The following is a 15,381-nucleotide window of genomic DNA, read 5'->3' on the forward strand; positions in this document are numbered from 1 at the left end:
TGTACGATCGAGTCTAGACTTAAACGTTTTCAGGTGGTTTGCAATTGCGGGCTGTCCGAAGCCTCGCTGGTCGGACCTCGATGTTCTTGCATGGGAGGCGGATTATCTACCTGAATGCAATCGCTGCGTCTCCGTAAACAACTCTTCACCCGTTAGGGCAGCATTTTACGGTTACTCCGCCTGGTCAAGAAACCATCTATTCGAAAGCGCCCATTTGAATCCGAGAAGCAAGGCATCAGGAAAGCTGTTCACGAGCTTTTACTGCGCAGCATGTGTTAGCCCACACATGTAAGTTTGGGATCTGAAAGAGCGCCTTATTATGACCGCTTTATTGTAAGATTGGGAAACTCAACCTGTGCTCAATTTTTATAGAAGGATGCCAGCCACATGCTTTAGATTTCAGCAGCGAAGACAATAGTTAGAAGACAGCATCAGCCCGCAGCGAGAAGAGAGAGTTCATAACAAATCACGTATATTGAAGTCATGTGAAGCTTGTATGTGATTTATCGTTGATTTGTTTTTTGCGTGTTGCATATTGCTGCGTGGCATCTCAGGAATCACGTCTGCAGAGAAAAGCAGGGCTCTAATGAAAAAGTCAGATCACAGTCAAGCCCACCTATAACGGCTGTAGTTTCAACCAACGCTCGCTTATTACAAACGACGGCGGTGCTACCGTCAAGATATGTACCAAGCCTATCACACTGCATCTCATAAATAACGAACCACGGCCGCATCACTCGGTTATTACGAAAGACGGTGCTCATTGAACTTACCCCCAAAGTCGAAAAACGCTCGTTTCTTTCCACCTCTCGGGCCCAAAGCATTTGCGCAGCTCCCGTGAATTCCTTGAAAGAAAGTGTGGACCCAAAAACAACACTAAAAGGCGGGATTAAGTTGGCAGTTAACGGCTGGCCAGGTGGCCCTAGACAGGTTACGAGGTAAATAAGGGCATGTGTGTGCCGACTGGGTTAGGTGCTTAAAGGGGAGGCCGACGCGGCCTTAGAGCGAGACAGGTGTAGCGTCGAAAGCGAAACCACTGCACACGGCCGGTGATAAACCAATGGCAGCAATATGAGAAGTTATGATGCCTGTCAGGAGGTATGTCTGCTGGCGCAACTGATTACGTGGCACGCGTTACCTACCTACCAAACGAATCTCCGCCTTTTGCGCTGCTGCCTCTTGCAGGCAACACGCAGACGGCAGACTGTCTGCCTTACCTTCGTGTAGTGCTATCGAGCAGTGTGAACGAATCAACAAAACTGAAATAACACAGCACTCAAAAGTTTTCGTGCAAAGCACTAGCTCCCACCTGGCTTGTAGGTCAATTTGTATGTTTCTTCGCGCGAAGATTTTTTCAGGAACCTAGTACCTGCAGCGAGGCGTCAGTTCATTTGTTGTCCAGTGTTCTCCGCGAGCGTATGACACAATGGCGGCGCATAGTCTACGGTCTGTGGACACAGGGGCTGTGGCCGCTTCGTCTCTGCATCCTTTCAATTTGTCATGGACTGATGACACGCATGTGGACCTACTACCAGCTTCCGTGGACACATATATAGCTGTCGATATTATCTCGGCCAGGAGTACGTGACTGCTGGAAAGCTTCTAAATGGGCTTTACATCGCCTGCTTTGAGGAAACAGACTTGCACTTGGGACGTTTCAAGCAAATAACCGAAGCTCTTGTGTGAGTGTGGGTTCTGGCTGCAATAGGAAGAGTACATTTACTATGAATATCAGCTATAACAAACGCAATATGTGCGGTGGTCGTGTTTCTTACAGGTGTGCTCGACTGTATAAACCAGCTGGCATACATTTTGTGCAAATAAAATAAATGTAAAGGAATCATTCATTCACTATTCCAACCAACAATCTTGACATGGGTAGCTTAAAAACGCTAGAAGGCAGCGTTTTTTTTTTTGACTACCAGACTACAAAGATATTTTGTCCATTTCATCACCATCTTGAGAAGAGATTTGGCCTCCAGAACCTACCTAATTGATGAGCTTGCACCACGATTTGGTCGCTGAGAAAAAAAATAGTGTCGACTTCTCAATTAAGCCACACCACCGCAGGCACTGGGATTTTAGTCCTTATGTTTTGGTTATATTCCTTACATTTCACGCCTTGTCTAAGGCTCTCAAGTTCTCTCAGGTAGGTCCTTTGAGCGTTTCGTCTTGCTTGAGGCCTGTGGATCCAAAATAAACATTTTTTCCGACAACTGTGGCGTAATGAGTGCAATCGAGGATTGCCGCTTCCAAGCCAAAGCAACATAGTCTTAGTGCTAATGTCGCCAATATATCGACTGAACTTATCCTGCGTGTGCTAAATCAAACACAGGCTTTTAATGTTGAACGGTGTAGGAGAGGCGAAACTTCGAACGAAAATAAACTCCACTTGCAGAACTTGCCACTTGCACTTTGGCCGCGTTAATTTTAAACCAACACCCAGGTGTCAAACCAACCTGTTTAGAACAAAACAAAAACTTGTGTATTTGTCTTCCGCTTTTGCGGATATTATTGTTTGACCGCAGTAGCGCATTCCTGTATCATACTCCCACAGCCAGTATGTGGTTATGAGAGCGAATCTGCTAGTCTCTCATTTCTAGACGACCACATTGACGGAAGTATAACGTTCTGGCAAACATACAAAAATAACCCATTCGGTTCAACGTATTCGCTTCACAATAGAATATGTTTTTACTATGACCTATCCCCGCTTCGTGACCCCTGCGCTTTCTAATTGTTCAGTTCACCCACACATTCCTGTACACACCATACACCGATACAGAACATACAGCCAAGCAAAACTGGCGGCGCTCGTGCGTTTCAACTTTAATTCACCATCCCAGCCATGAATGTTGTCCTCACCAGACACTAAAAAGTAATGCGAATTTTAGCGCTGATTAAAGCATAGGCTTTCCAACCACAGCAAATACTATATATTTTATTTACAGGAGGCTAAACGTCCAAAAAGCTCAAATTGAGAGGATAATCTCACAATCTCCTGGTACCTTTTTCTCCTGGTTCCTAAGACTATGCCAAGGAGTCAATAAAATGCTTGCGAGACACCACTCCCGCTTTGCTAAAGATATCAAAAATCAATTGCTGCGTACTTACATAAAAATATGGCGCCTCAGTGAAAAGTTGAAGTGTAGTTTCTAGGTTTATTTTTGTTTTGTGCTCTCTCGAATACCTTTAGCGTTTCTACAATTTGGTTTTCCAATTTTTCTCTTTGTGTTCGCTTACTATATTTCTTTGATGTGTTTGAATATTCACGCTTTCCTCTAATTTTTCTATTTCCCTCATTTTCGAACTGTTCTATCGCTTCGAATATTGGCGTCTGTGTAATATTGTCACGGATTAGAAAACGACAAAGTGGGCAGTGGCGCGCCACGGAACGCTTGCGCTTGGCCCACCGCCATTAAATCATTTAATCGCCATCTGTCATGTACTCTTGCTTTCACCTGTTTGCCGTCACGTAACAATATTTAGTGTTTATAATATTTCTGCTGCATTTAAAATTCTCAGAAATTGTAGTGCAGTGTTTCTTGCGCACCTCCTCCCTTTGTTATGTAATTTCTTCTAGGTGTTTTAAGAGATATCTGAATTAATAAACAAATACAAAGCACTAGGGCTGCTAAAGCGACTTCCAAAAGGCAATCATCCCTTTCTAACGACTACTCTGTCAGGAGTGAGCGTGGGGCTACAAACTTCCGTGTATATGAACGTTCTTCTTCCTCGCCATCATCGCCTACAATACCGAGACTGACAAATTGCTTTAAAGCTGTAAATTAAAAGCACAAAGACGGTGACAATGTGAAGAAACACAAGATTTCGCTCACTAAAAATAATTAATTGTGTCCGTCTGTTTGAAAAAAAAATAGTTGTTAGCGAACGCTTTTTTTGGGGTTCTTTGTCTTGCGGCCCCAACCTAAATAGCGTCACCACTGCTACTTACTTCTGTATGCCTACAGCGCTGAAAAGCCTTACCAATGGAACTCAAGTCATCTAAGCTGCTGCAACACTATAAGTTCAAGTTTCGCAGCCTTATCTGTCCTCCCGACTATCTCCAAATCCGGGCTAAGCTTACCTTCGCTTGGAGTCCTTCTCATAACTTATTTTTTTTCTACGGTACAACTAGCCTCAAGATGAGGCTTTGAACAGGACTGGGTCTATAAAGGTTCTGTGCAAAACAACGTGAGGCGCACGTAGCACCACTTCAAGAACTGACGAGTACAACTCCAGTGGTTTTATAATTAACTCAGTAGTTGGGGAGCCCACAATGCTGGCTGGTATCTGGTTCCATTCACGAACGGTGTTCGCAAAGGATTTTGTGAATGTTTCAGTATGGCAGGAATGACCTTTTAATTTTTTGATTATCATATGAACCTATGCAAATACACTTAAAAGCCCTGCCCTATCCATATTTCAAATCCCTGTTTACGATTTGTTTATCTCAACTTGGCTGCTGTGAGCTTCTGTTTGATCCATCACATATTCGCTTTCTCGCTCTTTTAACATTAAACCTAATTCTTTCCTTGTCGTACCCTGCGGCGCTGTCGTAATTCATTATCATGAATATTTTTTACCCACCATATTTCAGCACTTTAGCTAAGCACTGGCAACAATCAACTCACTATATATCGTCTCTCAGGATTATCGTTAAGAGGATAACATCCTGCGGCCTTAGCCACAGCAATCGCCTACAAGGCGCTGTTTAGATTTCTGAAAGCGACTGGGTTGAGGGACCAGTTCTGACGGTGCCCCTCGCCCTCTCTCTTTTTCTCTTTTCAACCTTATCACCCATTGCAGGATTGCCAAAAAGAACACCCTTCTGGTTAACATCAATGCGTTCCCTCTTCCTCTTTATCTCTCTCTCTCTCTCTATAACACAAGGATAGAGAGAGAACCTGACGTCTGGCCTTTGCCACTTCTTGCAGCCAAATGGTTCGATCCTGTCATGGTCTGGCACTAGCTTTTTAAACTGAGACAATTCTTAATTTTCAAAATATCCAGTGCCTCTTCAATGCTGCTCTTACTGACAAATTTCTCCTGCACGCACTGGACAGTAGGTTTGTCCCCGGTGAAGTTCATTCGGGTCTTAGTTTTCATCACTGCCGGGTCGTTTTGAATTCTAAATTATCTGTGAGATGCCGATTGGTTTCATCAGATCATCTTTTGAATGGGATGAAGAGTCTGCAGGTAATGATGGCTTTGCGCTCTCCCATTCAGCGCTGTTGGCCTTCAAGTACATGTTCGATTGAATAGATGTGTCTGAGCTGCTGAGAGCCGCTCATGTTTAGCACATGTGGCAGTGTTGTTTGGGTTGGACGGCATTCTGGATACTGTCCCGCTATTACACTTGAGCCATTGAGAACTCTGGATGCATGTTTTGAGCTAACATATTAGTTCACTTACGGGAGCTATCGTGTCGTCTAGAAGATGTGGCAGTGACGTTCTGGACAATGTGTGCATGTAAATGCACTGTTAGCTTTCGGTGTTCGGAAATACATCTTCTGCCAGGGTTATTTCCTTGTCATGCCACGATAACTTTGACTCCAATCTGCTCAACTTTGACTCCAATCTGCTATTAGTTGTAGTGTGTCTTACCGAGTGGTCCTGCTTGCCGGTTGAATTCTTTGTGATTGGTGGCTCGCGAGTTGCTATAGGGAGACCATGGAAAGATTTGCAGCTACATGATTAACTTTCTTGTCGACTTTCTTCAATTCTTGAACATCAGTGATCTGTAGTACTGTAAGGCGGCGACTTCCTAGAAATCGTGATCTTCACGCGCAGGTGCTTGTCAAGGCCAAATTCTTGCCCCGTTCAGAAGTCTTCGGTGAACGCTTTTATCCGGAGCATCGGCGCCAACAGGATTCGAGGACTTTGGTAGCCTTTAGGAGTGGCTAGGGATAATTTTTACGCGCGAACAGAGTGTGTTAGAAACCGTCATCGGTAGCCTGAGGCGCAGTGGCATGGATGTCTAGTATGACAAGCTGCGGGGCGATGCGAACACAGGTCTTCATAAAACAAATTTTGCAGTTCCATTTAAACGCGCAGGGACATTAGGGGTCGAGTCCTCGTCGTAAGCCCTCTTGAAGATGATTTCCGTGAAGTGGATATAAAATTCCAAGCCGCAGTGCAAGTATATCTGACGGTCGGTCACGGGTGTGGCCGGATCTCCAAGGCTCTCTTCTAGAGATACCACTGCCTTCGCTGTTATGTTACGCAGGGACCCTCGACTATTTCTAAGTTGGCCAACGAGTGCAGCTCGAGAGGAAGCAGGTGCTGAGTTTCTTTGGGTTTCGAAACCAGAACTATGGCTGAACAAGTAGAGAGACGAAACCAGCCGCCTGGCCTTTGGCGCGCCTGGAAGCCACTGCCTCGAGACGATACACGTTAGTTATGGCGTGAAACAAGGAGCCTCTCATTTGTTTTTCAATTTAACAGTGTGGTAAGTTTTTTTGTGATGCTACTGACTGCCAAACGTACTCCGCCACTGCTTTAATCTACAAGCTGATTCATCCTCATAGTCCGGCTTTGCTTTCACGCAATGTCAAAGTTATATATGGCTGTACATTGTTTTTTTGTGTAACTCCCTCTGAATAAATGTCAAAATTCCAAACTTAACAATGCGTGTTAGACCATAATTGATGGCTTACTAACAATATAGACTGTTTTATATTGGCTTTAAATGAAACAATTTGCATACGGAGACATTACTATTTGAAGGACGTCGATTAGGATGGGCAGCACAGGAGAAAAAAAAAACAGACGATCTCAAGTTGCAGAGGAATAAGAAATGTAACAAAAGAAAAGAAGAAAAAGAAAAAAAATGCCGAACGTTTCAGAGGCCAGAGCGGAAATATAGAGCGAGGAGTGATATATGAGACAGATACTGCGCCATTTCCTTTCCCCAAAAACCAATTATTCACAGAAAGAAAGCAATCTGACGCACCTCTTCAAGGAGTAATGCCAAATCACACTGAATCCACCAATCTTTTGATATATCGACATGCATCATCCTCACAGTTGATGCTGCGGCTTTTTAATAGTTAAATATTAGTGTAAAAAACTTTGCGCTCATCAGGGTTATGTTCGTTCGGCACTAAGCTTCATTCTGCACTTTGTGCAATAATATATATATATATATATATATATATATATATATATATATATATATATTAAACCTCTTTAGAACGCATGTGGCATATCTTGTTCCCACACTCTTTTGCAGAGCAGCTGGTCACCAGTAGTCCGAAATATCTGGAACATCAGTACGCCGACGTCGTGAAGATGCAGGCCAGTTGGCAAATAAGGTATTGCACTGCACAGTTTGCGAGTAGATGTACTGTGAAGAATTAATGTAAGGGCAATAATTGCTGCAGGTGTTCGATCTGAAATGAGGACGCAATTTAGGTGCAAAGATAGAAAATATAAGATTTATATATTGAATATATATGAACATTTACTGATGCTGCGCAGATCGCGCTTTCGAAACCAGTATATTGATGAACTTCGTAAGTATTTCCTCGAATATTATCCCAGAGCAAAGAAAGAAGACAAAATGACTTTCTTGGGACACGTAAAATCTGGGCTCGGGAATGCCAGACATTCATTTGAGCAGACGTAACAGAGTTACGGCGGCTAATAGGCTATTAGTGACTTGGTATGACAATTTTCTTGTTCTGCGTATACGTCATCATTATGCTCACTATCAGTGACACAAGTGGTGAGTATGACGACATATAGGCAATACCTATTCGAAGTGGAACAGCTGCGTGCTACAAGAAGGATAGCGGATTTGTGTACCCATTTAAAGTAAGAAACGTCGGGTGGCTTTAGTAGGTAAGCAGAATTGTGCAATCTGTTCACGGATGAAGAATGCAACGACTAACAGGGACGAAGGAAAAGTTAGACACAGAAGAAAAGCAATTTTGGGCAAGGAGAAAGTTATTTGAGAGAACCGAAACTTTCGTATTCCGAATTGTGTTTATTTGAGTCTGGAGTAACTGTCAGAGTTACTGCCAGTTTTTGCAGCATCATGTCGAAACAGCACTACACTTCCTTTATTTACGAAAATGCTGTACTGGAGAAGAAGTGGAATGTACCAGAACTCTGCAGCTTTCCTTGACTTGAGAAGGTTAGTTAAACAGAGTCATAAAGTTTTTTACGACTGTCAGAAACCTACGCTCACGTTAGGTTTTAGTTCCCTTTGCGAAATGTGCATAATTATGTGAAGCATAAGGAAAACAGTTGGTAACGTCAGCTCAAAAGGAAGAATGCTTGTGTCGTGCATATCGCATCGACAGAAATCTCTCATGGTTGCCGTGCTGCTCACAATAATTTTCTTCTCGGCTACAGTTGTTGAAGCCAGCAGATATGGTGCGTGTTCATAATTTTAATTTTGTTTTCACGACATCTAACATGGGTAACAGTAAGTGAAGGCACTCACATTTAGCGCAATAGTTCAGAACGAAGGACTCGAAATGCACCCCACACTGCCAGCATTACCACTTTTCTGCGAATATTAACGAAGCTGGTTTGGTCTGGTTTATAGGGGTTTATTATCCCAAAGCGACTCAGGCGATGAGGGGCGCCGTAGTGAAGGGCTCCGGAAATTTCGACGATCTGGGGTTTTTTAACGAGTACTGACATCTCACAGTACACGGGCCTCTAGAACTTCGCCGCTATCAAATTCAACCGCCACGGCCGAGATCTCAACTTGCTTCTCGCGGGTCACCAGCCGAGTGCCATAACCACTCAGCTACCACGCCGGCCAGAACGCAAAAGGAATTAAAACATTACATACATTGTGATTTCAAAGAAGCAACATGAGCCAAACGTCAGTACGCCAGTATGCCAAACGAAATAGAAGTTGCGGACGTCGTTTTTATGTTGCCGAATTTTTTCGGCAATATAAAAACGACGCCCCGCAACTTCGCCAGTGAGCGCAATTCTGTAGCCGACATTCCGAGGACTCAGATCACAGAATCAACTTCGAAGAAACCAGCATCCTCTGAACCAAAACAAAGTGCCACAAAAGGCTCCTTCTCGAGTCCTGACATATCCAAACTACACCGTACAACATCAACCGCACGAAAGGAAATCTGCCCCCAGTATAAGCCCAGGGACTTCGCTCTGGAACTAAACGAAAGAAAAAAAGGCACCTTTGACCGCCTCCCCACAGTGCGACAACGTGACTCACAGCCTAAGCCCCCCTTCCAACCCCTCCCCCACCCCTTTCGCATCACAACTTTCGTTCCTTTGACCCCCTCCTCCCATCCATATTTAAAGACGCTAGCTTATGCCCTCAGTCGCCCCCGATGACGGAGCCGAGCTGGCTTCGAAACGTTGGGTTTAAAATTAAAGTTTTTTGATTGGAGATGTGCAGTTTATTCTAATAAAAATCTCGCGATCGTGGTCATGCTTCGGCAATTTAATGACAAGGAACCGACTCCACCAAGTTGGACCGCGAAATTGGTGATATTAGGAATACGCCTATCTTAATTGAAGATAATAGTCCGACGCGCGTCACTCACCAAGGCCTGATTGCTTTCTTCTTTCTTGGCTGAATAAGAAGTTTTATTTTTCATGAATATTTTTTTGTTCCGCCAGCACAATTTTTCCTCGCTTTTGTTCACTTCCCTTCTAATGCCCTTAAAGGAGACATGCGGAATCTCTGTCGTAGTTGGCAATGGAAATACTTACCAAAGCTATAACCTGCGGTGGCGATGGATGCGGGGGAATTGAATGACCGGTGATAAAACAGCCACCACCATAATCCTTCTGGGTACAGGTTTCAACCAGTGTAAACTTGTACACAGACTGAGGAGTCTAACCTGAGGAGTTCTCAGAGGGCTTACACAGTAGGTGGAACCAGCGAAAACGGGCGCAAGAGAAGAAATAGGAGTCACACACACAACACCGCTATAGACTTATAATTTCTGATTTATTCCGGTGAAGCTGTTTGATGATACAGGGCATTTGCGGCACGATTAAAACAGTGTTTGCAGACATTGAAAAAAGATAATTATTAACTTTTAAGATGAATGCCGCATTTCTTATAACTAACTTTGTTTAGGTACAGCAATGTGACATTTGCAGCCAGCCTGTATTCTAAGCGGTACCTCTCTTAAGCATTCCAGAAACGCTATTACCCTCAGCTCTCTGGTTCAATGACTACTATCTTGCGCCGCCAAAAGACGCGAGCTTTGAAACCCTCCACGTAAAGCGGTGCCCATCTGTCCTGGTCGCTTCGTCAGGCATGTGTAACGTTACTTTCTCGTGTAGGCTGCAGCAGCCAGCAGGCATGAGCGGCGTAACGAAGGTGGGACTGAGAATGGAACGTGGCTCATGCACCATGGAGTGAGGTGCGCTGGGGAGCGCTGATTGGCACGTGAGATTTTCGGAAGCCTGTGCCTTTTAGCGCAAGATGGTCAAACATTGTTGGGGCAAAGCGGCAAAAAAAATTGTTTTCAAAATTAAAAAAAAAAATGGGTTTGGGTATTACGAACGGGCAACTACAAATCTGCATCTACAGTAAACTGCATTCATGCATCTATATTAATCACCTTTTCAGCCATGGCCGGCAACATCGGTAGTTTCTTTGCAGTAGAAGCCATAATAATACATAAAAAAAGCCTTCTTCTTTGAAATAGTGCCGGGCTCCCCTGAAAGGTGGCAATACATGGCAAGTTATGTATATTTTTAACTTAACGAAGCCAATAAGCACCGGCGCCAAGGAAATCGCTTGAGAACATTTTTAGTTTTTTTAGATTTGTTGAGTAGGTCAGTGCGATAATAGTATTTGAATTATTTTATTGCTGAAAGATAACTGATTAGAAAGTGTGACAAACACCACCATATGGTGGTGGTGTCACAAGAAACCGACGACCTTTTTAAGTCCGGTACGGTGCTCTATCAAGTCCCAAATCTTCGGTTTGATTCATGTTGCTATTAACCTAGCTTTGCGGGTGTTCACTAGCGCCACCTTCCTCCGCAGCAGGACACAGAATATTTAGTATTACCGCGAGCTACAAGTACGGACTTTGGCGAATGGTGATGGCAGTAGCTGTACGACAAGAATTTTACTCTACCTATGGCGTGAAGAAAGGAGAATGTAGTCCGTCGGTAAGCTACAGATTAGAAAAATATAGGGATATGTGGGGATCTGACGTAAATTTAGTCTTTTTTTTATCGTCAATGTTCTATTATTGGGACATATCAAACTCTATTTTTCATTTCGCTTCAAAATACACGCTATTTAATTTTGTTTTGCACACTATATGGTGATTGTAGAGAACTAGCGACTATATATATTATAATCGGCTTACTTGAAGGCTGTAATCTATTAATATCAAACGGGAATATTTTGGCATTGTGACAGCCGTGTTGTTATTCATCCAACTTGAAGAAAACAAATATTTAAGTGATCGAAAGTGCAAAAATTAATGACAAATATTTGGTGATTTTGTGAGAAAAAAATGAAAAATAAACCTGTGTGCCTTTCGGTACTAATGAGATTCATGCAAATGCTGCTTTTTTGGAACATTGGCTCTTGGCAGTATCAAAACTCCTTGGCAAGCGGCACTCATATCTGTAAGTCGAGCATTGCGCCTGTTGCAGAGATTGCTGCCTCATTCGGTGTACCAAATGTATGGCGAGAGGTCAGCGGACATTATCGGGTAGCGCTTTCATGAGCAGCGTCCTAGGAGCATACTACGCATGTTGGACCCGCCGCATTCCTTCGGGCTGTAAATACCGGGATCATGCAGCGTCTTAGAAGCATTCCGAAATATGTGCGCTGTATCAGGACCACGCGTTCAACCTGATAACGCCGAAGAATGCACGAAGAGACAGGCGGGGAGCATTGAGGGGGTACTCATGCAACGTGCCTCCTCACCTGCATCACTCCCCTACAGCTTAGCGCACCGCGTCTCAAGACTGCAAAGGAAGCATAGCGAGCTGGGCGAGGCGCTGTGGTAGCGATCTATTGCAACAAATTGCACAATAAACCTCAAAGACAAAAAGAAAGAGGAACACACGACAAGCGCCCGTCGTATATCCTCCTATATTTTCGTGTTTGTACATTTTGCGCTGTTAGTTGTAATGAACAAAAGAAGCGCGAACCGTGGGCAGAGGGTGGACATATGATCGCAAAACGGTCATGGGGTTACCTTTTAGGCTATGCTGTAAAAGCCAGTGCTCAGAAAGCGCTTTCCTGACTAGTGCAGCTTCTGAAGTGGCTGAATGCGATACAACTCGCATGGTAAAATGGTGAGATAAATATTTATTCAAGCACATTGGTGCTCTCTGTGCTCTGCTCTATTTTTTCCGAAGGCATTGCAAGAAATTGCAAGAAGAAATTTCAACTGCACAAACCATAAAAGCTGCTACAAACGACATTAATATTTTGTATTCTATTGATGTATGCATTTTTTGGATGAGTACATTTCGTGTGGAAAATATTGTCGTATAGAATTGAGCTCCGCCTCGTGTCCATTTTTTTTTTCTACCCCACCCATTTGGACATGTGTGTACTGCGCAGTATTCTGCATCGTGTAAGTTCCCTACGTGTCTATATTCTCTTGACATTTTAGATGACCTCTAGTACAAAGCCTAACACGTTTTCGGTTGCATGATTTCGACTCCATTTTATCTTGGTGCTTTTTCTTACATATTCACCTAAATGGTGTAGATCGTGATAACAGCATATAAATTTAAGATACTGCCTGCAGATCCGGTTCAGGCGAAGTCATGTCCTCGGCGGAAACGTGAAGTATAGTGTTTGTTCACAACGTCTCTTTTCTTTCGTACATATACAAGGTGTTCGACCTGAGACTTTGCACAAATTAAAAAAAAAAGGTTTTCTCAGCTTGCGTCCACCAGCCGCGGTGGATGAGTGGTTAGAGCGCTCGACTACTGATCCGGAGTTCCCGGGCTTGACGCTTGGTTTTTTAGAAAGCCCTGCTTTTCGTTGTTCGTCTTTTTTAAAGATCGTGCGGAAAGACTGCGGCTGTGCTGTTGAATTTGATCCGGCCTTGGTCTTGAGTCAACCGCCGCGGTGGCTCAGTGGATAGCGCGCTCGACTACTGATCCGGAATTCCAGTGTTCAAACCCGACCGCGGCGGCTGCGTTTTTATGGAGGAAAAACGCTGAGGCGCCTGTGTGCTGTGCGATGTCAGTGCACGTTAAAGATCCCCAGGTGGTCGAAATTATTCCGAAGCCCTCCTCTACGGCACCTCTTTCTTCCATTCTTCTTTCACTTCCTCCTTTATCCCTTCTCTTACGGCGCGGTTCAGGTGTCCAACAATGTATGAGACAGATATTACGCCAATTCTTTTCCTCCAAAACCAATTAATGTTATTATGAGTGTGTTTTTTTTCGGAATAGGAATCTCAGCGGTGTAGACGCGTCAACAGCAGGATGGCTGACTAATGCTGAGTATTCCTTTTTACTGTTCGGTTTAGGCTTCCTAATTACTGAGAGGCCTGAAGCCCACCGTAAGCAATATCAATATCGGTGTTCAGAATTTTGAAAACGCTGCTACCCTCGGCGCTGGGGCGCAACAAATTTTGGGCACGTGCTATTTCGACAAGCTTGCAAGCAATGCAAACTCTCCAGTACACGTAACTCGTCGTAATAGCCAAAATGTTTGTACTTCGCGGGCATCTTCAGTGCGCAGAAAGAACTACTAGAGAACAGATGGGCCCTGACCTGTACTTTTTAACGGTCTCTTGGCCTTTTCGATCTTTTCTTTCTTCTTCCTTTGCACTCTGTCATTCTTTTTTTGGCTCTTTTAAATTCGTTGTATATGAAGTGTTTCAAGTGCACATTTTGTTCAGAAACAATTTTATTCCTGTTTTTTCCTTCTTTTTTTAAAAAGTTTGCTCGTTACGGCTGCCTAATGTATTTTATTTTAATTTGTAGTCGTCTGTTTTAGCTGTCACACAGCTATTGAGCCAAATATTTGTTATTCCGTGCCTTGCAGGTTCGAAAATAAAGAATTCTTTGACTTTTAAACTTAGAAACTGTTCACTCAGACGTTTTGCCGACCGTTCTGCGACTTTCTATTTGGAATATTTAGCCTATATTTGCTGCTTGCCAAGTTGGTTAGTTAATCTGATTAATTTTGCAATTATGAGAACTGGAACTGATAGTGTGACTTGTTCCATAGAACAACCAGCGAAGTGTGCATCGTTTTATAGTGCCTCGCCACATTTTTAACAATAACAAAATTAAGCTGGGGCATCCTGTATTGACAGGCACAGACGCCAATGCTGTTTCGTTTTGTGAAGTAAATAAAATTGCACCACATGCCGGATACGTTTAGGGACGTCTAACTGCATGTGTCCTTTTTTTTTTTCTCTTCAAGTCACTGGGCCCAAGTGGACCTTTAATAACCCTTGCGTCTTCTGTGCATGCATGGACGATAAGAAAAATTCTTGCCTTGTGTACGAAATGACTAACTGCTTCTGCGACGACGGTTACTACCGGCTCGGGATCGGTGGTCCCTGCATCTGGTCATACCAGTGCCTTCCGACAGACCAGACGGCTGCGGCAAATCTCACCTCGAATGTTTCCATGAGCACTGCTGCAATTGAAGAATAAAGTATCCTTGACTCAGTGCCTTCTTGCGTTTGGCGTTTAGCTTGATGCCCCAAGGTTGCCCCGTTGTTCACAGCCCCAGTGCCCACATTTCAGTGGGGGCTACATACACAAACAACATGCTGCTCTGCGATGTTGGCCGACTTTTAGGAACCCTAGATGGTTTATATTACTTCGGATCTTTTTACTCCTGTTTCGGGATGTTAAGCCATGCATAACACAAGAATAGTTTTTTTTTCTGTCTGCCGTGCAGTTTTTGAGGTAGCGAATGGCCGCAAATAAAATTCATCTTTCTCGCATTTCATGAAGGCAACAACATCACAAACCTGAAAGCTGGTCTCAGAATCAAAATAATATTTTCCCTCTTCCAAAACGTTTTGTCTCAGCGGGTATAGTCGCTTCCGTGATCGTGTCGGTGAAATAATAGCAAAAAGGACACTCGCGACTGAGCTCTTCTAACTGCACAAACTTGTGGTATAAGGTATGTTCCTGAATCACAGATTTTTGTTGGCTGAAGAAGTGCGGAGTTTTCCAGGCAACGCAGAGGGCTGTGGTTAATTGTTTTAGGCGTGAAATGCTTATAAGCTCTGTTCTGGCCTAAATTAGGAGGACACCATCCTAAAACTCAGCCAAGTATCCAGAAGATTATGGGAATCATGGGCATCACCACGTGCGGGATTCCAGCCACCAACAAAGGAGATATCACAGTGTCGTTTCCCACAGCGAATCCACTCGTCCATCCCAGCAGCAACACGAGCTGTGATTAAACTAGAT

At 43.7% G+C, this 15,381-nt stretch overlaps 1 protein-coding gene across 1 annotated transcript; it reads left to right on the forward strand.

The window, feature by feature from the left end:
• Positions 1–8,252: 8,252 nt before the first annotated feature.
• LOC144100291 (uncharacterized) lies at positions 8,253–14,620 on the forward strand. The gene is made up of 2 exons (XM_077633280.1): positions 8,253–8,382; positions 14,375–14,620. The coding sequence occupies exons 1-2, from the start codon at positions 8,280–8,282 to the stop codon at positions 14,608–14,610; spliced, it is 339 nt and encodes a 112-aa protein (XP_077489406.1). The 5' UTR covers positions 8,253–8,279; the 3' UTR covers positions 14,611–14,620.
• The last annotated feature ends 761 nt before the right edge of the window (positions 14,621–15,381 follow it).

Source organism: Amblyomma americanum, chromosome 8, assembly GCF_052857255.1.
Source record: "Amblyomma americanum isolate KBUSLIRL-KWMA chromosome 8, ASM5285725v1, whole genome shotgun sequence".
Lineage (NCBI taxonomy): Eukaryota > Metazoa > Arthropoda > Arachnida > Ixodida > Ixodidae > Amblyomma > Amblyomma americanum.

Excerpts from the sequence above, each read along its gene's own strand:
- LOC144100291 (XM_077633280.1), top strand. The coding sequence starts at position 8,280 with ATGCTTGTGTCGTGCATATCGCATCGACAGAAATCTCTCATGGTTGCC. Across the intron at positions 8,383-14,374 it reads TGTTGAAGCCAGCAGATATG|TCACTGGGCCCAAGTGGACC; the intron begins GTGCGTGTTCAT and ends TTTCTCTTCAAG.